Source organism: Heptranchias perlo, unplaced genomic scaffold, assembly GCF_035084215.1.
Source record: "Heptranchias perlo isolate sHepPer1 unplaced genomic scaffold, sHepPer1.hap1 HAP1_SCAFFOLD_1576, whole genome shotgun sequence".
NCBI classification, from domain to species: domain Eukaryota; kingdom Metazoa; phylum Chordata; class Chondrichthyes; order Hexanchiformes; family Hexanchidae; genus Heptranchias; species Heptranchias perlo.
Window position 1 is genome coordinate 1 of NW_027138835.1, and position 27,604 is coordinate 27,604.

Here is a 27,604-nt window from a genome sequence, read left to right on the forward strand (position 1 = left end):
TATGGGACAATCCCCGACTGGGAATGGGACAATCCCCGACTGGGACTGAGACAATCCCCGACTGGGAATGAGACAATCCCCGACTGGGACTGGGACAATCCCCGACTGGGACTGGGACAATCCCCGACTGGGACTGGGACAATCCCCAAATGGGAATGAGACAATCCCCAACTGGGAATGAGACAATCCCCAACTGGGAATGAGACAATCACCAACTGGGACTGAGACAATCCCCAACTGGGACGGACACAATCCCCAACTGGAACTGAGACAATTCCCAGCTGGGATGGACACAAAACCCAACTGGGATGGACACAATACCCAACTGGGAAGGAGACAATCCCCGACTGGGAAGGAGACAATCCCCGACTGGGAAGGAGACAATCTCCGACTGGGAAGGAGACAATCCCCGACTGAGAAGGAGACAATCCCCGACTGAGAAGGAGACAATCCCCGACTGGGAAGGAGACAATCCCCAAATGGAATGAGACAATCCCCAACTGGGATGGACACAATCCCCAAATGGGAATGAGACAATCACCGACTGGGAATGAGACAATCCCCGACTGGGAATGAGACAATCCCCGACTGGGAAGGAGACAATCCCCGACTGGGAAGGAGACAATCCCCGACTGGGAAGGAGACAATCCCCGACTGGGAAGGAGACAATCCCCAACTGGGATGGACACAATCCCCAAATGGGAATGAGACAATCACCAACTGGGAATGAGACAATCCCCAACTGGGAAGGAGACAATCCCCGACTGGGAAGGAGACAATCCCCGACTGGGAAGGAGACAATCCCCGACTGGGAAGGAGACAATCCCCAACTGGGACGGACACAATTCCCGACTGGGAAGGAGACAATCCCCGACTGGGAAGGAGACAATCCCCGACTGGGAAGGAGACAATCCCCGACTGGGAAGGAGACAATCCCCAACTGGGACGGACACAATTCCCAACTGGGAATGAGACAATCCCCAACTGGGAAGGAGACAATCCCCGACTGGGAAGGAGACAATCCCCGACTGGGACGGACACAATTCCCAACTGGGAATGAGACAATCCCCAACTGGGAATGAGACAATCCCCTACTGGGAATGAGACAATCCCCAACTGGGAAGGACACAATCCCCCTGTTGAGTTGAGTTGATACGAAACAAAGTAAGAGACAGTTTAGGCTTTGATGGAATTTTGTTCTATTGTATTTTTTTTCCATGACAATGAGACTGTGCAGTGATTTTCAGTAGAAAATGATTATTGTAAGAGATTTACAAAAAAAAATGGAGATGCATTGGTTGAGGAGCTGAGTTGGGAGATGAGAGATCGATTCTCGATTTGGTGACATTGTATTTGGGTGTTAAATTATTCATCGTCATCATCGTCATCGTCATCATCATCATCATCGTCATCGTCGTCATCATCATCGTCATCATCGTCATCATCATCGTCGTCATCATCATCATCATCGTCGTCATCGTCATCGTCATCATCCTCCGTACTAATCTCTCCAGAAAGGACGTCTTCAATCCAATCCTCCAACTCGTCAGGCGTTGGCAAATCGTCCTCGTCCATGTCAAACCAGAGGCTGTCAGCCTGCGGAGGGGCGGACAGAGGGTTTAAACGGGGTCAGCGTCTCCCACGTGGCGGGGGAGGAAGGTGGGGGGGGTTAGGGGAGAGAGAAGGGGGAACGGGGAGTGGGGAAGAGGAGGGGAGGGCAGAGAAGGAGGGACAGGGATTGGGGAAGAGGAGGGGAGGGCAGAGAAGGAGGGACAGGGAGTGGGGAAGAGGAGGGGAGGGCAGAGAAGGAGGGACAGGGATTGGGGAAGAGGAGGGGAGGGCAGAGAAGGAGGGACAGGGAGTGGGGAAGAGGAGGGGAGGGCAGAGAAGGAGGGACAGGGATTGGGAAGAGGAGGGGAGGGCAGAGAAGGAGGGACAGGGATTGGGGAAGAGGAGGGGAGGGCAGAGAAGGAGGGACAGGGATTGGGGAAGAGGAGGGGGGGCAGAGAAGGAGGGGGGGGCAGAGAAGGAGGGACAGGGGACTGGGGAGGAGGAGGTGGGGGCAGAGAAGGAGGGGGGAGGCAGAGAAGGAGGAACAGGGACTGGGGAGAGGGGGGGAAGAGAAGGAGGAACAGGGATTGGGGAAGGGGGAGGCAGAGAAGGAGGGACAGGGACTGGGGAGAGGGGAGGCAGAGAAGGAGGGACAGGGATTGGGGAGGGAGACAGAGGACATCAGCAAGAAAAGCATAAATTAACTGATTCAGTGCCTTCCTTTCCTGAATTGAATCACTAATACCTGATCAGAATCTATGATCCTGAATTCAATCACTAATCCATGATTCTGATTCTCCAATCCTGAATTCAATCTCTAATCCTTGATTCTGATTCTCCAATCGTGAATTCAATCTCTAATCCCTGATTCCGAATCTACAATCCTGAATTAAATCTCGAATCCCTGATTCCGAATCACCAATTCTAAATTCAATCCCAAATTCTGAATCTATGATCCTGAATTAAATCTCTAATCCCTGATTCCAAATCTACAATCCTGAATCTAAGCACTAATCTCTGATTCTGAATCACCAATTCTAAATTCAATCCCACATTCTGAATCTACAATCCTGAATTCAATCAATAAACCCTGATTCTGAATTTACAGTCCTGAATTCAATCACTAATTCCTGATTCTGAATCTACAATCCTGAATTCAGTACCTGAATCTTAATCCACAATCCTGAATTCAATCACCAATCCCTGATTCTGAATTCATAATCCTGAAATCAATCACGAATCCCCGATTCTGTATCCACAATGTTGAATTCAATCACTGGTCCCTGATTCTAAAACTACAATCGTAAATTCAATCCATGATTCTGAATCTGCAATCCTGAAATCAATCACCAATCCATGGTTCTGAATCCACAATTCAGAATTCAATCACTAATCTCTGATTTTGAATCTACAATCCTGATTTCAAACCCTGAGTCTGAATCTATGATTGTGAATCCAGTCCCTGATTCTAAATCTACAATTCTGAATTCAGTCTCTAATCCCTGATTCTGAATCCACAATCGTGAATTCAATCACCAATCCCTGATTCTGACTCTACCATCCTAAATTCAATCACCAATCCCTGATTCTGACTCGACCATCCTGAATTCAATCACCAATCCCTGATTCTGACTCGACCATCCTGAATTCAATCACCAATCCCTGATTCTGAATCACCAATCTTGAATTCTCAGCCTCCAATCCTTGATGCCCGACTCTCCAATCCTCTCGCCTCTCAGTTCCTGATCCCTGAATCTCGACCCCTCCCTTTAGATCGCAGGTTCTAACTCTTGAGTTCTGGACCTGGTAGACTTACATCTGTGACGTTGACAACACCAAATTGGGCTCAGATAGATCGATGCCAAATGTCTTCTCCCAATAAGGATTCAACTGTGGAGAGATAAATCAGCGTCAGTACCCCTGCGAGAGCACGAAATCTCCGTTTAAACCCTCGTTTACTGGTCGTAGGCTCATGCCGCTGGTGAGGTGGGGCAGCACTGCCCGCTCATGGTTTACTCTTTCACCTCTTCAGTCCTGCCCGGGGTGGGCTGTGCTCAGGATGTGGACGCTGTCACCCGCCCCAGGCCGAGACGCCGCCGCCGCCGCCTGGCCGGTGTCCAGACCGTGAGCTATTCGACAACAGGAATCGGAGTGGGAGAGGCCGAGGCTCTGCTGGGAGAGCTCCCCCCTCCCCTCTGAGTGGGAGAGTCCGGGGATGTACCACTGGATATATACACACCCCCCCCCATGAATGGGAGAGTCCGGGGAGATACCACTGGATATATACACACACCCCCCCATGAATGGGAGAGTCCGGGGAGATACCACTGGATATATACACACACACCCCCATGAATGGGAGAGTCCGGGGATATACCACTGGATTTATGCACACACCCCCATGAATGGGAGAGTCCGGGGATATACCACTGGATTTATACACACACCCCCATGAATGGGAGAGTCCGGGGATATACCACTGGATTTATACACCCCTCTGAATGGGAGAGTCCAGGGATATACCACTGGATATATACACACACCCCCCCATGAATGGGAGAGTCCGGGGAGATACCACTGGATATATACACACACCCCCCCATGAATGGGAGAGTCCGGGGAGATACCACTGGATATATACACACACCCCCCCATGAATGGGAGAGTCCGGGGAGATACCACTGGATTTATGCACACACCCCCATGAATGGGAGAGTCCAGGGATATACCACTGGATATATACACACACCCCCCCATGAATGGGAGAGTCCGGGGAGATACCACTGGATTTATACACACACCCCCCCATGAATGGGAGAGTCCGGGGATATACCACTGGATTTATACACACCCCCATGAATGGGAGAGTCCGGGGATATACCACTGGATTTATACACACCCCCATGAATGGGAGAGTCCGGGGATATACCACTGGATTTATACACACCCCCATGAATGGGAGAGTCCGGGGATATACCACTGGATTTATACACACCCCCATGAATGGGAGAGTCCGGGGATATACCACTGGATTTATACACCCCTCTGAATGGGAGAGTCCAGGGATATACCACTGGATATATACACACACCCCCCCATGAATGGGAGAGTCCGGGGAGATACCACTGGATATATACACACACCCCCCCATGAATGGGAGAGTCCGGGGAGATACCACTGGATATATACACACACCCCCCCATGAATGGGAGAGTCCGGGGAGATACCACTGGATTTATGCACACACCCCCATGAATGGGAGAGTCCAGGGATATACCACTGGATATATACACACACCCCCCCATGAATGGGAGAGTCCGGGGAGATACCACTGGATTTATACACACACCCCCCCATGAATGGGAGAGTCCGGGGATATACCACTGGATTTATACACACCCCCATGAATGGGAGAGTCCGGGGATATACCACTGGATTTATACACACCCCCATGAATGGGAGAGTCCGGGGATATACCACTGGATTTATACACACCCCCATGAATGGGAGAGTCCGGGGATATACCACTGGATTTATACACACCCCCATGAATGGGAGAGTCCGGGGATATACCACTGGATTTATACACGCCCCCATGAATGGGAGAGTCCGGGGATATACCACTGGATTTATACACACCCCCATGAATGGGAGAGTCCGGGGATATACCACTGGATTTATACACGCCCCCATGAATGGGAGAGTCCGGGGATATACCACTGGATTTATACACACCCCCATGAATGGGAGAGTCCTGGGCTATACCACTAAAGTCGGCGAGCCCCAGCACCAAAACCCTGGTACCACTGCCCCCCCCCCACCATGAATGGGACATTCCAGTGCCCCTCTCACCCCCCGCCCCCCCCCCCCCCACCAAAACCCCCTGAAATTCGGCCCCTTTTATTGAGAGGCGACAGAGCCGGAAATCCCACGATGCCTTGCCCGCGGGTGAAGAGCATTGTGGTCTGGAGGGGGAGGCGGGGCGTCGCGGGGGGGGGGGGGGGGTCGGGGGTCAGGGGGGGTCGGGGGGGAGAGAGGCGGGGGGGGGGGGGGTGGGGGGTGGGGGTCTACCAGGGGGAAATCCTCGGGGTCGATCCAGATGATGCTCAGATCGGGGTTTTCCGTGTTGTCCTCCGCCACTTCCTTCACGATCTCCAGGAACTCGAAGCCGTCTGAAAGGCAAAGCGAGAGGGGGCAACGGGTGAATGAAGGCTCCTCCTCCTCCTCCCTCCTCCTCCTCCCTCCTCCTCCCTCCTCCCTCCTCCCTCCTCCTCCTCCTCCCTCCTCTCTCCTCCTCCTCCTCTCTCCTCCTCTTCTTCCTCCTTCTCCTCCTCGTTCTCCTCCTCTTCTTCCTCCTTCTCCACCTCCTCTCCCTCTTCCTCCTCTCCCTCCTCTTCTTCCTCCTTCTCCTCCTCTTCTTCCTCCTCTTCTTCCTCCCCCCTCCTCCTCCTTCCTTCCTCTTCTCCCTCCTCCTCTTCTTCCTCCTCCACTTCTTCCTCCTTCTCCTCCTCCTCTCCCTCCTCCTCTTCCTCCTTCTCCTCCTCCTCTTCTTCCTCTTCCTCCACTTCTTCCTCCTTCTCCTCCTCCTCTCCCTCCTCCTCTTCCTCCTTCTCCTCCTCTTCTTCCTCTTCCTCCTCCTCCTCTTCCTCTTCCTCCACTTCTTCCTCCTTCTCCTCCTCCCCACCCTCCTCCTCTTCCTCCTCTTCCTCTTCCTCCTCCTTCTCCTCCTCCTCCTCCACTTCTTCCTCCTTCTCTTCCTCCTCTCCCTCTTCCTCCTCCTCCTCCTCTCCCTCCTCCTCCTCTTCCTCTTTTTCCTCCTCCTCCTCTTCCTCCTCCTTCTCCTCCTCCTCTCACTCTTCCTCCCGCACCCCCCGGAAATAACGGGTGGTAGGGAGTGACGACAAAAAAATAAAAGAACACCATCTCCTCTCCTTCCCCAACTCCCCTCGCCATCCCACGACCTGCACCGCCTTCCCCCCCCCCTGGGTTCAGGGCGGCGGAGGCGCGCACAGCAAGATCCCATGGACCGTCAATTGAGAGGAAGGAGTCGGGGGGGGGGGATGTGTGTGAAGTCAGGGGCGTGACATGGGGGGTGTGATGGGGGAGTGTGACATTGGGAATGTGACATCAGGGGGTGTGACATTGTGAATGTGACGTCAGGGGGGTGACATTGGGAGTGTGACGTCAGGGGGGTGACATTGGGAGTGTGACGTCAGGGGGTGTGACATTGGGAGTGTGACATTGGGAGTGTGACGTCAGGGGGTGTGACATTGGGAATGTGACATTGGGAATGTGACATTGGGAGTGTGACGTCAGGGGGTGTGACATTGGGAGTGTGACATTGGGAGGGTGACGTCAGGGGGTGTGACATTGGGAATGTGACGTCAGGGGGTGTGACATTGGGAGTGTGACGTCAGGGGGTGTGACATTGGGAGTGTGACGTCAGGGGGTGTGACATTGGGAATGTGACATCGGGAGTGTGACATTGGGAGTGTGACGTCAGGGAGTGTGACATTGGGAATGTGACATCGGGAGTGTGACATTGGGAATGTGACGTCAGGGGGTGTGACATTGGGAGTGTGACATTGGGAGTGTGACGTCAGGGGGTGTGACATTGGGAGTGTGACGTCAGGGGGGTGACATTGGGAATGTGACGTCAGGGAGTGTGACATTGGGAATGTGACATTGGGAATGTGACATTGGGAGTGTGACGTCAGGGGGTGTGACATTGGGAGTGTGACATTGGGAGTGTGACGTCAGGGGGTGTGACATTGGGAGTGTGACGTCAGGGGGTGTGACATTGGGAGTGTGACGTCAGGGGGTGTGACATTGGGAATGTGACATCGGGAGTGTGACATTGGGAATGTGACGTCAGGGAGTGTGACATTGGGAATGTGACGTCAGGGGGTGTGACATTGGGAGTGTGACGTCAGGGAGTGTGACATTGGGAATGTGACGTCAGGGGGTGTGACATTGGGAATGTGACATCGGGAGTGTGACATTGGGAATGTGACGTCAGGGGGTGTGACATTGGGAATGTGACATCGGGAGTGTGACATTGGGAATGTGACGTCAGGGGGTGTGACATTGGGAGTGTGACATTGGGAGTGTGACGTCAGGGGGTGTGACATTGGGAGTGTGACGTCAGGGGGTGTGACATTGGGAGTGTGACGTCAGGGGGTGTGACATTGGGAATGTGACATCGGGAGTGTGACATTGGGAGTGTGACGTCAGGGAGTGTGACATTGGGAATGTGACATCGGGAGTGTGACATTGGGAATGTGACGTCAGGGAGTGTGACATTGGGAGTGTGACGTCAGGGGGTGTGACATTGGGAATGTGACATCGGGAGTGTGACATTGGGAGTGTGACGTCAGGGAGTGTGACATTGGGAATGTGACATCGGGAGTGTGACATTGGGAATGTGACGTCAGGGAGTGTGACATTGGGAGTGTGACGTCAGGGGGTGTGACATTGGGAGTGTGACGTCAGGGGGTGTGACATTGGGAATGTGACATCGGGAGTGTGACATTGGGAGTGTGACGTCAGGGAGTGTGACATTGGGAATGTGACATCGGGAGTGTGACATTGGGAATGTGACGTCAGGGAGTGTGACATTGGGAGTGTGACGTCAGGGGGTGTGACATTGGGAATGTGACATCGGGAGTGTGACATTGGGAATGTGACGTCAGGGAGTGTGACATTGGGAATGTGACATCAGGGAGTGTGACATTGGGAATGTGACGTAAGGGGGTGTGACATTGGGAATGTGACATCAGGGAGTGTGACATTGGGAATGTGACGTAAGGGGGTGTGACATTGGGAATGTGACATCAGGGAGTGTGACATTGGGAATGTGACGTCAGGGGGTGTGACATTGGGAATGTGACATTGGGAATGTGACATTGGGAGTGTGACGTCAGGGGGTGTGACATTGGGAGTGTGACGTCAGGGGGTGTGACATTGGGAATGTGACATTGGGAATGTGATGTCAAGGAGTGTGACATTGGGAATGTGACGTCAGGGGGTGTGACATTGGGAGTGTGACGTCAGGGAGTGTGACATTGGGAAAGTGACGTCAGGGGGTGTGACATTGGGAATGTGACATCGGGAGTGTGACATTGGGAATGTGACGTCAGGGGGTGTGACATTGGGAGTGTGACATTGGGAGTGTGACGTCAGGGGGTGTGACATTGGGAGTGTGACGTCAGGGGGTGTGACATTGGGAGTGTGACGTCAGGGGGTGTGACATTGGGAATGTGACATCGGGAGTGTGACATTGGGAGTGTGACGTCAGGGAGTGTGACATTGGGAATGTGACATCGGGAGTGTGACATTGGGAATGTGACGTCAGGGGGTGTGACATTGGGAGTGTGACATTGGGAGTGTGACGTCAGGGGGTGTGACATTGGGAGTGTGACGTCAGGGGGTGTGACATTGGGAGTGTGACGTCAGGGGGTGTGACATTGGGAATGTGACATCGGGAGTGTGACATTGGGAGTGTGACGTCAGGGAGTGTGACATTGGGAATGTGACATCGGGAGTGTGACATTGGGAATGTGACGTCAGGGAGTGTGACATTGGGAATGTGACGTCAGGGGGTGTGACATTGGGAATGTGACATCGGGAGTGTGACATTGGGAATGTGACGTCAGGGAGTGTGACATTGGGAATGTGACATCGGGAGTGTGACATTGGGAATGTGACGTCAGGGAGTGTGACATTGGGAATGTGACATCAGGGAGTGTGACATTGGGAATGTGACGTAAGGGGGTGTGACATTGGAAATGTGACATCAGGGAGTGTGACATTGGGAATGTGACGTCAGGGAGTGTGACATTGGGAATGTGACATCAGGGAGTGTGACATTGGGAATGTGACGTCAGGGGGTGTGACATTGGGAATGTGACGTTGAGGGGAGAGTGTGTGATGTCGGGGAGAGTGTGTGATGTCGGGGGGAGAGTGTGTGATGTCGGGGGGAGAGTGTGTGATGTCGGGGGGAGAGTGTGTGATGTCGGGGGGAGAGTGTGTGATGTCGGGGGGAGAGTGTGTGATGTCGGGGGGAGAGTGTGTGATGTCGGGGGGAGAGTGTGTGATGTCGGGGGGAGAGTGTGTGATGTCGGGGGGAGAGTGTGTGATGTCGGGGGGAGAGTGTGTGATGTCGGGGGGAGAGTGTGTGATGTCGGGGGGAGAGTGTGTGATGTCGGGGGGGGAGAGTGTGTGATGTCGGGGGGAGAGTGTGTGATGTCGGGGGGAGAGTGTGTGATGTCGGGGGGGAGTGTGTGATGTCGGGGGGGGAGAGTGTGTGATGTCGGGGGGGGGAGAGTGTGTGATGTCGGGGGGAGAGTGTGTGATGTCGGGGGGAGAGTGTGTGATGTCGGGGGGAGAGTGTGTGATGTCGGGGGGAGAGTGTGTGATGTCGGGGGGAGAGTGTGTGATGTCGGGGGGGGGGAGAGTGTGTGATGTCGGGGGGAGAGTGTGTGATGTCGGGGGGAGAGTGTGTGATGTCGGGGGGAGAGTGTGTGATGTCGGGGGGAGAGTGTGTGATGTCGGGGGGGGGAGAGTGTGTGATGTCGGGGGGAGAGTGTGTGATGTCGGGGGGAGAGTGTGTGATGTCGGGGGGAGAGTGTGTGATGTCGGGGGGAGAGTGTGTGATGTCGGGGGGAGAGTGTGTGATGTCGGGGGGAGAGTGTGTGATGTCGGGGGGGGGAGAGTGTGTGATGTCGGGGGGAGAGTGTGTGATGTCGGGGGGGGGAGAGTGTGTGATGTCGGGGGGAGTGTGTGTGATGTCGGGGGGAGAGTGTGTGATGTCGGGGGGGGGGAGAGTGTGTGATGTCGGGGGGAGAGTGTGTGATGTCGGGGGAGAGTGTGTGATGTCGGGGGGAGAGTGTGTGATGTCGGGGGGGGGAGAGTGTGTGATGTCGGGGGGAGAGTGTGTGATGTCGGGGGGAGAGTGTGACATTCGGGGCATGACATCAAGGGTGTGACATCAAGGGTGTGACATCAGGGCTGTGACATCAGGGCTGTGACATCAGGGGTGTGACATCAGGGGTGTGACATCAGGTGTGTGACATCAGGTGTGTGACATCAGGTGTGTGACATCAGGTGTGTGACATCAGGGCTGTGACATCAAGGGTGTGACATCAAGGGTGTGACATCAGGGGTGTGACATCAGGGGTGTGACATCAAGGGTGTGACATCAAGGGTGTGACATCAAGGGTGTGACATCAGGTGTGTGACATCAGGGGTGTGACATTAGGGGTGTGACATCCGTGGTGTGACATCAGGGGTGTGACATCAGGGGTGTGACATCAGGGGTGTGACATTAGGGGTGTGACATCCGTGGTGTGACATCCGTGGTGTGACATCAGGGGTGTGACATCAGGGGTGTGACATCAGGGGTGTGACATCAGAGGTGTGACATCAGGGGTGTGACATTAGGGGTGTGACATCAAGGGTGTGACATCCGTGGTGTTACATCAGAGGTGTGACATCAGGGGTGTGACATCAGGGGTGTGACATCAGGGGTGTGACATCAGGGGTGTGACATCAGGGGTGTGACATTAGGGGTGTGACATCCGTGGTGTTACATCAGAGGTGTGACATCAGGGGTGTGACATTAGGGGTGTGACATCCGTGATGTGACATCAGGGGTGTGACATCAAGGGTGTGACATCAGGGGTGTGACATCAGGTGTGTGACATCAGGTGTGTGACATCAGGGGTGTGACATCAGGGGTGTGACATCAGGTGTGTGACATCAGGGGTGTGACATCAGGGGTGTGACATCAGGGGTGTGACATCAGGGGTGTGACATCAAGGGTGTGACATCAGGTGTGTGACATCAGGGGTGTGACATTAGGGGTGTGACATCCGTGGTGTGACATCAGAGGTGTGACATTAGTGGTGTGACATCAGGGGTGTGACATCAGGGGTGTGACATCAGGGGTGTGACATCAAGGGTGTGACATCAGGTGTGTGACATCAGGGGTGTGACATTAGGGGTGTGACATCCGTGGTGTGACATCAGAGGTGTGACATTAGTGGTGTGACATCAGGGGTGTGACGTCCAGAATGTGACGTCCAGAATGTGATGTATATGGAATGTGACATCCGGGAGTGTGAGGTCCGGGAGTGTGAGGTCAGGGAGAGTGAGGTCAGGGAGTGTGACGTCAGGGAGTGTGACGTCAGGGAGTGTGACGTCAGGGGGTGTGACGTCCGGGGGTGTGACGTCAGGGAGTGTGACGTCAGGGGGTGTGACGTCAGGGGGTGTGACGTCAGGGGGTGTGACGTCCGGGGGTGTGACGTCCGGGAGTGTGACGTCCGGGAGTGTGACGTCCGGGAGTGTGACGTCAGGGAGTGTGACGTCAGGGAGTGTGACGTCCGGGAGTGTGACGTCCGGGAGTGTGACGTCCGGGAGGGTGACGTCAGGGAGAGTGATGTCCGGGAGTGTGACGTCAGGGAGTGTGACGTCAGGGAGTGTGACGTCCGGGAGTGTGACGTCAGGGAGCGTGACGTCAGGGAGCGTGACGTCAGGGGGAGTGAGGTCCGGGAGTGTGACGTCAGGGAGCGTGACGTCAGGGAGCGTGACGTCAGGGGGAGTGAGGTCCGGGAGTGTGACGTCAGGGGGCGTGACGTCCGGGAGTGTGACGTCAGGGAGCGTGACGTCCGGGAGTGTGACGTCAGGGAGTGTGACGTCAGGGAGCGTGACGTCAGGGAGCGTGACGTCAGGGAGCGTGATGTCCGGGAGTGTCACGTCAGGGAGAGTGATGTCCGGGAGTGTGACGTCCGGGAGTGTGACGTCAGGGAGCGTGACGTCCGGGAGTGTCACGTCAGGGAGAGTGATGTCCGGGAGTGTGACGTCCGGGAGTGTGACGTCCGGGAGTGTGACGTCCGGGAGTGTCACGTCAGGGAGCGTGACGTCCGGGAGTGTCACGTCAGGGAGAGTGATGTCCGGGAGAGTGATGTCCGGGAGAGTGACGTCAGGGAGTGTGACGTCAGGGAGCGTGATGTCCGGGAGTGTCACGTCAGGGAGAGTGATGTCCGGGAGTGTGATGTCCGGGAGTGTGACGTCCGGGAGTGTGACGTCCGGGAGTGTCACGTCAGGGAGTGTGACGTCAGGGAGCGTGACGTCCGGGAGTGTGACGTCAGGGAGTGTGACGTCAGGGAGCGTGACGTCAGGGAGCGTGACGTCCGGGAGTGTCACGTCAGGGAGTGTGACGTCCGGGAGTGTGACGTCAGGGAGGGTGACGTCAGGGAGCGTGACGTCAGGGAGCGTGACGTCAGGGAGCGTGACGTCAGGGAGCGTGACGTCAGGGAGCGTGATGTCCGGGAGTGTCACGTCAGGGAGAGTGATGTCCGGGAGTGTGACGTCCGGGAGTGTGACGTCCGGGAGTGTGACGTCAGGGAGTGTGACGTCCGGGAGTGTGACGTCCGGGAGTGTGACGTCAGGGAGCGTGACGTCCGGGAGCGTGACGTCCGGGAGTGTGACGTCAGGGAGTGTGACGTCAGGGAGTGTGACGTCCGGGAGTGTGACGTCAGGGAGCGTGACGTCAGGGAGCGTGACGTCAGGGGGAGTGAGGTCCGGGAGTGTGACGTCAGGGAGCGTGACGTCAGGGGGAGTGAGGTCCGGGAGTCTGACGTCAGGGGGCGTGACGTCCGGGAGTGTGACGTCAGGGAGCGTGACGTCAGGGAGCGTGACGTCAGGGGGAGTGAGGTCCGGGAGTGTGACGTCAGGGGGCGTGACGTCCGGGAGTGTGACGTCCGGGAGTGTGACGTCCGGGAGTGTGACGTCAGGGAGTGTGACGTCAGGGAGTGTGACGTCCGGGAGTGTGACGTCAGGGAGCGTGACGTCAGGGAGCGTGACGTCAGGGGGAGTGAGGTCCGGGAGTGTGACGTCAGGGGGAGTGAGGTCCGGGAGTGTGCCGTCAGGGAGTGTGACGTCCGGGAGTGTGACGTCAGGGAGTGTGACGTCCGGGAGTGTGACGTCAGGGAGTGTGACGTCAGGGAGTGTGACGTCCGGGGGTGTGACGTCCGGGAGCGTGACGTCCGGGAGCGTGACGTCAGGGAGTGTGACGTCAGTGAGTGTGACGTCAGGGAGTGTGACGTCTGGGAGCGTGACGTCAGGGAGCGTGACGTCCGGGAGAGTGACGTCCGGGAGTGTGACGTCCGGGAGTGTGACGTCAGGGAGAGTGACGTCCGGGAGTGTGACGTCCGGGAGTGTGACGTCCGGGAGTGTGACGTCCGGGAGTGTGACGTCCGGGAGTGTGACGTCCGGGAGTGTGACGTTCCGGAGTGTGACGTCCGGGAGTGTGACGTCCGGGAGTGTGACGTCAGGGAGTGTGACGTCAGGGAGTGTGACGTCCGGGAGTGTGACGTCAGGGAGTGTGACGTCTGGGAGTGTGACGTCCGGGAGGGTGACGTCAGGGAGAGTGATGTCCGGGAGTGTGACGTCAGGGAGTGTGACGTCAGGGAGTGTGACGTCAGGGAGTGTGACGTCAGGGAGTGTGACGTCCGGGAGTGTGACGTCAGGGAGTGTGACGTCAGGGAGTGTGACGTCCGGGAGTGTGACGTCCGGGGGTGTGACGTCAGGGAGTGTGACGTCAGGGAGTGTGACGTCCGGGAGTGTGACGTCAGGGAGTGTGACGTCGGGGAGTGTGACGTCAGGGAGTGTGACGTCAGGGAGTGTGACGTCAGGGAGTGTGATGTCAGGGAGTGTGACGTCCGGGAGTGTGACGTCAGGGAGTGTGACGTCAGGGAGTGTGACGTCAGGGAGTGTGACGTCAGGGAGAGTGATGTCCGGGAGTGTGACGTCCGGGAGTGTCACGTCAGGGAGAGTGATGTCCGGGAGTGTGACGTCAGGAGTGTGACGTCCGGGAGTGTGACGTCCGGGAGTGTGACGTCCGGGAGGGTGACGTCAGGGAGAGTGATGTCCGGGAGTGTGACGTCAGGGAGTGTGACGTCAGGGAGTGTGACGTCCGGGAGGGTGACGTCAGGGAGAGTGATGTCCGGGAGTGTGACGTCAGGGAGTGTGACGTCAGGGAGTGTGACGTCAGGGAGTGTGACGTCCGGGAGTGTGACGTCCGGGAGTGTGACGTCAGGGAGTGTGACGTCCGGGAGTGTGACGTCAGGGAGTGTGACGTCAGGGAGTGTGACGTCCGGGAGTGTGACGTCCGGGAGTGTGACGTCAGGGAGTGTGACGTCCGGGAGTGTGACGTCAGGGAGTGTGACGTCAGGGAGTGTGACGTCAGGGAGTGTGACGTCAGGGAGTGTGAGGTCCGGGAGTGTGACGTCAGGGAGTGTGACGTCCGGGAGTGTGACGTCCGGGAGTGTGACGTCCGGGAGGGTGACGTCAGGGAGAGTGATGTCCGGGAGTGTGACGTCCGGGAGTGTGACGTCAGGGAGTGTGACGTCCGGGAGTGTGACGTCAGGGAGCGTGACGTCAGGGAGCGTGACGTCAGGGGGAGTGAGGTCCGGGAGTGTGACGTCAGGGAGCGTGACGTCAGGGAGCGTGACGTCAGGGGGAGTGAGGTCCGGGAGTGTGACGTCAGGGGGCGTGACGTCCGGGAGTGTGACGTCAGGGAGCGTGACGTCCGGGAGTGTGACGTCAGGGAGTGTGACGTCAGGGAGCGTGACGTCAGGGAGCGTGACGTCCGGGAGTGTCACGTCAGGGAGAGTGATGTCCGGGAGTGTGACGTCCGGGAGTGTGACGTCAGGGAGCGTGACGTCCGGGAGTGTCACGTCAGGGAGAGTGATGTCCGGGAGTGTGACGTCCGGGAGTGTGACGTCCGGGAGTGTGACGTCCGGGAGTGTCAAGTCAGGGAGCGTGACGTCCGGGAGTGTCACGTCAGGGAGAGTGATGTCCGGGAGAGTGATGTCCGGGAGAGTGACGTCAGGGAGTGTGACGTCAGGGAGCGTGATGTCCGGGAGTGTCACGTCAGGGAGAGTGATGTCCGGGAGTGTGATGTCCGGGAGTGTGACGTCCGGGAGTGTGACGTCCGGGAGTGTCACGTCAGGGAGTGTGACGTCAGGGAGCGTGACGTCCGGGAGTGTGACGTCAGGGAGCGTGACGTCAGGGAGCGTGACGTCAGGGAGCGTGACGTCCGGGAGTGTCACGTCAGGGAGTGTGACGTCCGGGAGTGTGACGTCAGGGAGGGTGACGTCAGGGAGCGTGACATCAGGGAGCGTGACGTCAGGGAGCGTGACGTCAGGGAGCGTGACGTCCGGGAGTGTGACGTCAGGGAGTATGACGTCCGGGAGTGTGACGTCAGGGAGCGTGACGTCCGGGAGTGTGACGTCAGGGAGCGTGACGTCCGGGAGCGTGACGTCCGGGAGTGTGACGTCAGGGAGTGTGACGTCAGGGAGTGTGGCGTCCGGGAGTGTGACGTCAGGGAGCGTGACGTCAGGGAGCGTGACGTCAGGGGGAGTGAGGTCCGGGAGTGTGACGTCAGGGAGCGTGACGTCAGGGGGAGTGAGGTCCGGGAGTGTGACGTCAGGGGGCGTGACGTCCGGGAGTGTGACGTCAGGGAGCGTGACGTCAGGGAGCGTGACGTCAGGGGGAGTGAGGTCCGGGGGTGTGACGTCCGGGAGTGTGACGTCCGGGAGTGTGACGTCAGGGAGCGTGACGTCCAGGAGTGTGACGTCCGGGAGTGTGACGTCCGGGAGTGTGACGTCAGGGAGCGTGACGTCCAGGAGTGTGACGTCCAGGAGTGTGACGTCCGGGAGTGTGACGTCAGGGAGCGTGACGTCCAGGAGTGTGACGTCCGGGAGTGTGACGTCAGGGAGCGTGACGTCCAGGAGTGCGACGTCCAGGAGTGTGACGTCAGGGAGCGTGACGTCAGGGAGCGTGACGTCCGGGAGTGTGACGTCAGGGAGCGTGACGTCCGGGAGTGTGACGTCAGGGAGTGTGACGTCCGGGAGTGTGACGTCCGGGAGCGTGACGTCCGGGAGAGTGATGTCCGGGAGTGTGACGTCCGGGAGTGTGACGTCCGGGAGTGTGACGTCCGGGAGGGTGACGTCAGGGAGTGTCACGTCCGGGGGTGTGACGTCCGGGAGTGTAACGTCCGGGAGTGTGACGTCAGGGAGCGTGACGTCAGGGAGCGTGACGTCCGGGAGCGTGACGTCAGGGAGTGTGACGTCCGGGAGTGTGACGTCCGGGAGCGTGACGTCAGGGAGCGTGACGTCCGGGAGTGTGACGTCAGGGAGAGTGATGTCCGGGAGTGTGACGTCCGGGAGTGTGACGTCCGGGAGTGTGACGTCAGGGAGTGTGACGTCCGGGAGTGTGACGTCCGGGAGTGTGACGTCAGGGAGTGTGACGTCCGGGAGTGTGACGTCAGGGAGTGTGACGTCCGGGAGTGTGATGTCCGGGAGTGTGACGTCCGGGAGTGTGACGTCAGGGAGTGTGACGTCAGGGAGAGTGATGTCCGGGAGTGTGACGTCAGGGAGTGTGACGTCCGGGAGTGTGATGTCCGGGAGTGTGACGTCCGGGAGTGTGACGTCAGGGAGTGTGACGTCAGGGAGTGTGACGTCAGGGAGTGTGACGTCCGGGAGTGTGACGTCAGGGAGTGTGACGTCAGGGAGCGTGACGTCAGGGAGCGTGACGTCCGGGAGCGTGACGTCCGGGAGTGTGACGTCAGGGAGTGTGACGTCAGGGAGCGTGACGTCCGGGAGTGTGACGTCAGGGAGTGTGACGTCAGGGAGCGTGACGTCCGGGAGAGTGACGTCAGGGAGCGTGACGTCCGGGAGCGTGACGTCCGGGAGGGTGACGTCAGGGAGCGTGACGTCCGGGAGCGTGACGTCCGGGAGCGTGACGTCAGGGAGTGTGACGTCAGGGAGTGTGACGTCAGGGAGTGTGACGTCAGGGAGCGTGACGTCCGGGAGAGTGACGTCAGGGAGTGTGACGTCAGGGAGTGTGACGTCCGGGAGTGTGACGTCCGGGAGTGTGACGTCAGGGAGTGTGACGTCAGGGAGTGTGACGTCCGGGAGTGTGACGTCTGGGAGTGTGACGTCCGGGAGTGTGACGTCCGGGAGTGTGACGTTCCGGAGTGTGACGTCCGGGAGTGTGACGTCCGGGAGTGTGACGTCAGGGAGTGTGACGTCAGGGAGTGTGACGTCCGGGAGTGTGACGTCAGGGAGTGTGACGTCTGGGAGTGTGACGTCCGGGAGGGTGACGTCAGGGAGAGTGATGTCCGGGAGTGTGACGTCAGGGAGTGTGACGTCAGGGAGTGTGACGTCAGGGAGTGTGACGTCAGGGAGTGTGACGTCCGGGAGTGTGACGTCAGGGAGTGTGACGTCAGGGAGTGTGACGTCCGGGAGTGTGACGTCCGGGGGTGTGACGTCAGGGAGTGTGACGTCAGGGAGTGTGACGTCCGGGAGTGTGACGTCAGGGAGTGTGACGTCGGGGAGTGTGACGTCAGGGAGTGTGACGTCAGGGAGTGTGACGTCAGGGAGTGTGATGTCAGGGAGTGTGACGTCCGGGAGTGTGACGTCAGGGAGTGTGACGTCAGGGAGTGTGACGTCAGGGAGTGTGACGTCAGGGAGAGTGATGTCCGGGAGTGTGACGTCCGGGAGTGTCACGTCAGGGAGAGTGATGTCCGGGAGTGTGACGTCAGGAGTGTGACGTCCGGGAGTGTGACGTCCGGGAGTGTGACGTCCGGGAGGGTGACGTCAGGGAGAGTGATGTCCGGGAGTGTGACGTCAGGGAGTGTGACGTCAGGGAGTGTGACGTCCGGGAGGGTGACGTCAGGGAGAGTGATGTCCGGGAGTGTGACGTCAGGGAGTGTGACGTCAGGGAGTGTGACGTCAGGGAGTGTGACGTCCGGGAGTGTGACGTCCGGGAGTGTGACGTCAGGGAGTGTGACGTCCGGGAGTGTGACGTCAGGGAGTGTGACGTCAGGGAGTGTGACGTCCGGGAGTGTGACGTCCGGGAGTGTGACGTCAGGGAGTGTGACGTCCGGGAGTGTGACGTCAGGGAGTGTGACGTCAGGGAGTGTGACGTCAGGGAGTGTGACGTCAGGGAGTGTGAGGTCCGGGAGTGTGACGTCAGGGAGTGTGACGTCCGGGAGTGTGACGTCCGGGAGTGTGACGTCCGGGAGGGTGACGTCAGGGAGAGTGATGTCCGGGAGTGTGACGTCCGGGAGTGTGACGTCAGGGAGTGTGACGTCCGGGAGTGTGACGTCAGGGAGCGTGACGTCAGGGAGCGTGACGTCAGGGGGAGTGAGGTCCGGGAGTGTGACGTCAGGGAGCGTGACGTCAGGGAGCGTGACGTCAGGGGGAGTGAGGTCCGGGAGTGTGACGTCAGGGGGCGTGACGTCCGGGAGTGTGACGTCAGGGAGCGTGACGTCCGGGAGTGTGACGTCAGGGAGTGTGACGTCAGGGAGCGTGACGTCAGGGAGCGTGACGTCCGGGAGTGTCACGTCAGGGAGAGTGATGTCCGGGAGTGTGACGTCCGGGAGTGTGACGTCAGGGAGCGTGACGTCCGGGAGTGTCACGTCAGGGAGAGTGATGTCCGGGAGTGTGACGTCCGGGAGTGTGACGTCCGGGAGTGTGACGTCCGGGAGTGTCAAGTCAGGGAGCGTGACGTCCGGGAGTGTCACGTCAGGGAGAGTGATGTCCGGGAGAGTGATGTCCGGGAGAGTGACGTCAGGGAGTGTGACGTCAGGGAGCGTGATGTCCGGGAGTGTCACGTCAGGGAGAGTGATGTCCGGGAGTGTGATGTCCGGGAGTGTGACGTCCGGGAGTGTGACGTCCGGGAGTGTCACGTCAGGGAGTGTGACGTCAGGGAGCGTGACGTCCGGGAGTGTGACGTCAGGGAGCGTGACGTCAGGGAGCGTGACGTCAGGGAGCGTGACGTCCGGGAGTGTCACGTCAGGGAGTGTGACGTCCGGGAGTGTGACGTCAGGGAGGGTGACGTCAGGGAGCGTGACATCAGGGAGCGTGACGTCAGGGAGCGTGACGTCAGGGAGCGTGACGTCCGGGAGTGTGACGTCAGGGAGTATGACGTCCGGGAGTGTGACGTCAGGGAGCGTGACGTCCGGGAGTGTGACGTCAGGGAGCGTGACGTCCGGGAGCGTGACGTCCGGGAGTGTGACGTCAGGGAGTGTGACGTCAGGGAGTGTGGCGTCCGGGAGTGTGACGTCAGGGAGCGTGACGTCAGGGAGCGTGACGTCAGGGGGAGTGAGGTCCGGGAGTGTGACGTCAGGGAGCGTGACGTCAGGGGGAGTGAGGTCCGGGAGTGTGACGTCAGGGGGCGTGACGTCCGGGAGTGTGACGTCAGGGAGCGTGACGTCAGGGAGCGTGACGTCAGGGGGAGTGAGGTCCGGGGGTGTGACGTCCGGGAGTGTGACGTCCGGGAGTGTGACGTCAGGGAGCGTGACGTCCAGGAGTGTGACGTCCGGGAGTGTGACGTCCGGGAGTGTGACGTCAGGGAGCGTGACGTCCAGGAGTGTGACGTCCAGGAGTGTGACGTCCGGGAGTGTGACGTCAGGGAGCGTGACGTCCAGGAGTGTGACGTCCGGGAGTGTGACGTCAGGGAGCGTGACGTCCAGGAGTGCGACGTCCAGGAGTGTGACGTCAGGGAGCGTGACGTCAGGGAGCGTGACGTCCGGGAGTGTGACGTCAGGGAGCGTGACGTCCGGGAGTGTGACGTCAGGGAGTGTGACGTCCGGGAGTGTGACGTCCGGGAGCGTGACGTCCGGGAGAGTGATGTCCGGGAGTGTGACGTCCGGGAGTGTGACGTCCGGGAGTGTGACGTCCGGGAGGGTGACGTCAGGGAGTGTCACGTCCGGGGGTGTGACGTCCGGGAGTGTAACGTCCGGGAGTGTGACGTCAGGGAGCGTGACGTCAGGGAGCGTGACGTCCGGGAGCGTGACGTCAGGGAGTGTGACGTCCGGGAGTGTGACGTCCGGGAGCGTGACGTCAGGGAGCGTGACGTCCGGGAGTGTGACGTCAGGGAGAGTGATGTCCGGGAGTGTGACGTCCGGGAGTGTGACGTCCGGGAGTGTGACGTCAGGGAGTGTGACGTCCGGGAGTGTGACGTCCGGGAGTGTGACGTCAGGGAGTGTGACGTCCGGGAGTGTGACGTCAGGGAGTGTGACGTCCGGGAGTGTGATGTCCGGGAGTGTGACGTCCGGGAGTGTGACGTCAGGGAGTGTGACGTCAGGGAGAGTGATGTCCGGGAGTGTGATGTCCGGGAGTGTGACGTCCGGGAGTGTGACGTCAGGGAGTGTGACGTCAGGGAGCGTGACGTCAGGGAGCGTGACGTCCGGGAGCGTGACGTCCGGGAGCGTGACGTCCGGGAGTGTGACGTCAGGGAGTGTGACGTCAGGGAGCGTGACGTCCGGGAGTGTGACGTCAGGGAGTGTGACGTCAGGGAGCGTGACGTCCGGGAGAGTGACGTCAGGGAGCGTGACGTCCGGGAGCGTGACGTCCGGGAGGGTGACGTCAGGGAGCGTGACGTCCGGGAGCGTGACGTCCGGGAGCGTGACGTCAGGGAGTGTGACGTCAGGGAGTGTGACGTCAGGGAGTGTGACGTCAGGGAGCGTGACGTCCGGGAGAGTGACGTCAGGGAGTGTGACGTCAGGGAGTGTGACGTCCGGGAGTGTGACGTCCGGGAGTGTGACGTCAGGGAGTGTGACGTCAGGGAGTGTGACGTCCGGGAGTGTGACGTCTGGGAGTGTGACGTCCGGGAGTGTGACGTCAGGGAGTGTGACGTCCGGGAGTGTGACGTCCGGGAGTGTGACGTCAGGGAGTGTGACGTCAGGGAGTGTGACGTCAGGGAGTGTGATGTCAGGGAGTGTGATGTCAGGGAGTGTGATGTCCGGGAGAGTGATGTCAGGGGGCGTGACGTCCGGGAGCGTGACGTCAGGGAGTGTGACGTCCGGGAGCGTGACGTCCGGGAGCGTGACGTCCGGGAGCGTGACGTCCGGGAGCGTGACGTCCGGGAGTGTGACTTCAGGGAGCGTGACGTCCGGGAGGGTGACGTCTGCGAGTGTGACGTCAGGGAGTGTGACGTCAGGGAGCGTGACGTCAGGGAGCGTGACGTCAGGGAGTGTGACGTCCGGGAGCGTGACGTCAGGGAGCGTGACGTCCAGGAGCGTGACGTCAGGGAGCGTGACGTCCGGGAGCGTGACGTCAGGGAGCGTGACGTCAGGGAGCGTGACGTCAGGGAGCGTGACGTCAGGGAGCGTGACGTCCGGGAGCGTCAGCCGGACGACCTTGGCCGGATTCTCACACGGAAGGCGTGTGTCTCTCGGTCGGGCCCGAAGCGGGAAAGGCGGCCCCAGGAACGTCGGGTGGAAGGGCGACATCTGCGACTCCCCGACATCCCGTTTTAAAAAAAGCATTGAACATTCACACCGAGGTCTATTTTCATCTCGAGCGAGAGGGTCACCCCTTGGCAGGTTATTAATAGAACAGTTACGAGCAGATCCAATCCTGTAAATTGATTCGCCCCTCCTGTTTCCAAAAACAGGGTATCAATTACAGTCACGTAAAGTCCCAAATCGCACTCCCCCTCCCCGCCCCGCTTCTCTCTGTGCTGGTTGATCTCGGCTGTGACGCCCTACGCAGTCGAATAGCTGCGGACTCACCCCCACCCCCCCGCCCCCCCAGCCTGGCATCGGCCTCATCTACCTGCGTCGTCTTCTTCGGCGAAGGCAACTATATGTATCCCATTGATATCGTCCTCCTGGGGAAGGGAATAAAAATCTCATTCAGATGACAGAGGACGGTGTTTGGCTCATTGGGGGTCTCCCCCGGACAAGAGGAGACAACCCCCACCCGCTCCCCGCTCCAGCCACGCGGAAAGAGCGGAGAAGCCGGGCGCAGATTTCAAACAGTTAACGGAGGGACCAGAGGCGGGCGGACGGAGGGGGGAGAGGAGATGAGGAGAATAACACAGTGATCTGGAATTCGCTGCTTGACAAAGAGCCAGCACAGGGACGACGGGCCGAAAGGCACGGTTCTCCCCCTGGGCTGGATTTGAACGCAGGTCGGGGGGGGTGAACGCGTCAGCGTCTGGAGTCGATTGCAAATTTAAACACTTACCCAGGTCTCAAACATACTGTCTGGCTTCAGTTTCCTGAGTGTTGCTCTGATGGGAAACAAGTCAAAAAGATTTACGGTCACTAAAGTTTAAGAGATAATAGATTGTCCCTTCAAACACTCCCAGGGGCAGGTATAGGGTTAGATACAGAGTAAAGCTCCCTCTACACTGTCCCGTCAAACACTCCCAGGGCAGGTACAGGGTTAGATACAGAGTAAAGCTCCCTCTACACTGTCCCATCAAACACTCCCAGGGCAAGTACAGGGTTAGATACAGAGTAAAGCTCCCTCTACACTGTCCCATCAAACACTCCCAGGGGCAGGTACAGGGTTCGATACAGAGTAAAGCTCCCTCTACACTGTCCCGTCAAACACTCCCAGGGGCAGGTACAGGGTTCGATACAGAGGAAAGCTCCCTCTACACTGTCCCATCAAACACTCCCAGGGCAGGTATAGGGTTAGATACAGAGTAAAGCTCCCTCTGCATTGTCCCATCAAACACTCCCAGGGCAGGTACAGGGTTAGATACAGAGTAAAGCTCCCTCTACACTGTCCCATCAAACACTCCCAGGGGCAGGTACAGGGTTAGATACAGAGTAAAGCTCCCTCTACACTGTCCCATCGAACACTCCCAGGGCAGGTACAGGGTTAGATACAGAGTAAAGCTCCCTCTGCACTGTCCCATCAAACACTCCCAGGGCAGGTACAGGATTAGAAACAGAGTAAAGCTCCCTCTACACTGTCCCATCAAACACTCCCAGGGCAGGTACAGGGTTAGATACAGAGTAAAGCTCCCTCTACACTGTCCCGTCAAACACTCCCAGGGTCAGGTACAGGGTTAGATACAGAGTGAAGCTCCCTCCACACTGTCCCATCAAACATTCCCAGGGCAGGTACAGGGTTAGATACAGAGTGAAGCTCCCTCTACACTGTCCCGTCAAACACTCCCAGGGGCAGGTACAGGGTGAGATACAGAGTAAAGCTCCCTCCACACTGTCCCATCAAACACTCCCAGGGGCAGGTACAGGGTTAGATACAGAGTAAAGCTCCCTCTGCACTGTCCCATCAAACACTCCCAGGGCAGGTACAGGGTTAGATACAGAGTAAAGCTCCCTCTACACTGTCCCATCAAACACTCCCAGGGCAGGTACAGGGTTAGATACAGAGTAAAGCTCCCTCTACACTGTCCCATTAAACACTCCCAGGGTCAGGTACAGGGTTAGATACAGAGTAAAGCTCCCTCTACACTGCCCCGTCAAACACTCCCAGGGCAGGTACAGGGTTAGATACAGAGTAAAGCTCCCTCTGCACTGTCCCATCAAACACTCCCAGGGGCTGGTACAGGGTTAGATACAGAGTAAAGCTCCCTCTACACTGTCCCGTCAAACACTCCCAGGGCAGGTACAGGGTTAGATACAGAGTAAAGCTCCCTCTACACTGTCCCATCAAACACTCCCAGGGTCAGGTACAGGGTTAGATACAGAGTAAAGCTCCCTCTACACTGTCCCATCAAACACTCCCAGGACAGGTATAGGGTTAGATACAGAGTAAAGCTCCCTCTACACTGTCCCATCAAACACTCCCAGGGGCAGGTACAGGGTTAGATACAGAGTAAAGCTCCCTCTACACTGTCCCGTCAAACACTCCCGGGGGCGTGGCCGATTTGAGAGAGGGGGTGTGTCTCCTCACCTCTTGTTCTTGTTCACAAAGTCGATGATCTCCTTCTCTGTGTGTGGCCTGCCGGGCATCGAATTTGGCTCCTCCATAAACGGCTCGTAGAAGTCGACCTGGTTCATCTTGAGACTGAGATCATGGGCGACCTGGGAAGTGCGGGAGGAGGAGAGACGGTGAGGGTTAACGTGACAGGGAGAGACACCAGCCAATCTCCCATCGGCCATTGTGTTTCGCGGAGTTACATGGAGTCCGCACCACAGAAACAGGCCACTCGGCCCCTCTGGTCTATCCCGGTGTTTATGCTCCGCACGAGACTCCTCCCCTCCCTACTCCATCTCCCCCCTCATCACCATCTCCTCCTATTCCTCTCTCCCTCACGTGTTTATCGAGCTTTCCCCTTAAATCCATCTCCGTTATTCCCCTCAACCACTCCTTGTGGGAGCGAGTTCCACATTCTCACCACTCTCTGGGGAAAGAAGTTTCTCCTGAATTCCCGATTGGATTTATTAATGACTATCTTATATTTATGGCCCCCTGGTTCTGGTCTCCCCCCACAAGTGGAAACATCTTCTCTAAGTCTACCCGATCGAACCCTTTCATCATCTTAAAGACCTCAATCAGGTCACCCCTCAATCTTCTCTTTTCTAGAGAAAAGACCCCCAGCCTGATCAGCCTTTCCTGATAGTTATAACCTCTCAATTCTGGTATCATCCTTGTGAATCTTTTTTGCACCTTCTCTCGTGCCTCTATATCCGTTTTATAATATGGAGACCACAACTGTGCACAGTGCTCCAAGTGTGGTCTAACCCAGGTATATGGAGACCAGAACTGTGCACAGTGCTCCAAGTGTGGTCCAACCAAGGTATATGGAGACCAGAACTGTGCACAGTGCTCCAAGTGTGGTCCAACCAAGGTACATGGAGACCAGAACTGTGCACAGTGCTCCAAGTGTGGTCAACCCAGGGATATGGAGACCAGAACTGTGCACTGTGCTCCGAGTGTGGTCAACCCAGGTATATGGAGACCAGAACTGTGCACAGTGCTCCGAGTGTGGTCTAACCCAGGTATATGGAGACCAGAACTGTGCACAGTGCTCCAAGTGTGGTCCGACCCAGGTATATGGAGACCAGAACTGTGCACAGTGCTCCAAGTGTGGTCAACCCAGGTATATGGAGACCAGAACTGTGCACTGTGCTCCGAGTGTGGTCAACCCAGGTATATGGAGACCAGAACTGTGCACAGTGCTCCAAGTGTGGTCCAACCAAGGTATATGGAGACCAGAACTGTGCACAGTGCTCCAAGTGTGGTCAACCCAGGGATATGGAGACCAGAACTGTGCACTGTGCTCCGAGTGTGGTCAACCCAGGTATATGGAGACCAGAACTGTGCACTGTGCTCCGAGTGTGGTCTAACCCAGGTATATGGAGACCAGAACTGTGCACAGTGCTCCAAGTGTGGTCCGACCCAGGTATATGGAGACCAGAACTGTGCACAGTGCTCCAAGTGTGGTCAACCCAGGTATATGGAGACCAGAACTGTGCACTGTGCTCCGAGTGTGGTCAACCCAGGTATATGGAGACCAGAACTGTGCACTGTGCTCCGAGTGTGGTCTAACCCAGGTATATGGAGACCAGAACTGTGCACAGTGCTCCAAGTGTGGTCTAACCCAGGTCACCCTATTATAGAAAGGATATTATTAAACTAGAAAGAGTGCAGAAAAGATTTACTAGGATGCTACCGGGACTTGATGGTTTGACTTACAGGGAGAGGTTAGACAGACTGGGACTTTATTCCCTGGAGAGTAGGAGGTTAAGGGGTGATCTTATAGAAGTCTATAAAATAATGAGGGGCATAGATAAGGTCGATAGTCAAAATCTTTTCCCAAAGGTAGGGGAGTCTATAACGAGGGGGCACAGATTTAAGGTGAGAGGGGAGAGATACAAAAGGATCCAGAGGGGCAATTTTTTCACTCAAAGGGTGGTGAGTGTCTGGAACGAGCTGCCAGAGGCAGTAGTAGAGGCGGGTACAATTTTGTCTTTTAAAAAGCATTTGGACAGTTACATGGGTAAGATGGGTATAGAGGGATATGGGCCAAGTGCAGGCAATTGGGACTAGCTTAGTGGTATAAACTGGGCGACATGGACATGTTGGGCCGAAGGGCCTGTTTCCATGTTGTAACTTCTATGATTCTATGATTCTATGATTCTATGAAGACCAGAACTGTGCACGGTGCTCCAAGTGTGGTCTAACCCAGGTATATGAAGACTAAACTGTGCACAGTGCTCCAAGTGTGGTCCAACCCAGGTATACGGAGATCAGAACTGTGCACAGTGCTCCAAGTGTGGTCTAACCCAGGTATGTGGAGACCAGAACTGTGCACAGTGCTCCAAGTGCGGTCTAACCCAGGTATATGGAGACCAGAACTGTGCACAGTGCTCCCAGTGTGGTCTAACCCAGGTATATGGAGACCAGAACTGTGCACAGTGCTCCGAGTGTGGTCTAACCCAGGTATATGGAGACCAGAACTGTGCACAGTGCTCCAAGTGCGGTCTAACCCAGGTATATGGAGACCAGAACTGTGCACAGTGCTCCCAGTGTGGTCCAACCCAGGTATATGGAGACCAGAACTGTGCACAGCACTCCAAGTGTGGTCCAACCAAGGTTCTGGACAAGTTTAACAGAACTTCTCTGCTTTTCAATTCTACCCCTCTAGAGATGATCCCCAATGTTTGATTTGCCCTTGTTTTAATGGCCTTATTGACCTGTGTCGCTACTATTAGTGACTGGTGTATCTGTATCCCTGCGCTCCTCTCCCCCGTTTGGACTCCTTATTCTTCCTACCGAAATGTACCACCTCACACTTATATCCACTGAAATCCAATTGCACACCCATTCTGTACGTTTATTAATGCCCTGTCGCACCTCGAAACCGTCCGACACACTCCCCGCCCCAGCACTTTGGTGTCGTCCGCAAATTCTGCTCCCAATTCCCGGGTCCAGATGGTCGATGGACGTCAGTGGTCCCAGCGCGGACCCCCGTGGAAGGCCGCTTCCCAACTTAACTCCTGCTCTCCCTCTCGCGATTCACGCACAGAGAGAGAGGGAGAGGCCCCTTCTCGGAGAACCACCCGACTCGATACTCGTCGCGTTCCCCTCCCCTCCCCTCCGCACCACCCCCCCGTCCCGGTACCCGTCGTGGGACGAACCATGTGCAGACTCACCTTTCTGTCAAACGTAGCGTAAAAGGCGATGTAAGGTTGGAAGACTTCAGCTGCCTCGGCGTAAGCTTTGAAATCTGGAGATTGAGAAGAGAGTTTTAGGTTCTGGTCTCCATATAC

At 57.4% G+C, this 27,604-nt stretch overlaps 1 protein-coding gene across 1 annotated transcript; it reads right to left on the minus strand.

The window, feature by feature from the left end:
• Positions 1-1,182: 1,182 nt before the first annotated feature.
• Positions 1,183-27,604, minus strand: LOC137309286 (calsequestrin-1-like; the record flags this gene model as incomplete). Its single annotated transcript, XM_067977541.1, is given in 8 exon segments — positions 1,183-1,596; positions 3,368-3,390; positions 3,393-3,441; positions 5,623-5,723; positions 22,182-22,236; positions 22,596-22,641; positions 24,282-24,412; positions 27,488-27,604. Coding segments are annotated over 8 exon segments (753 nt in total), but the record flags the coding sequence as incomplete, so codon positions are not given.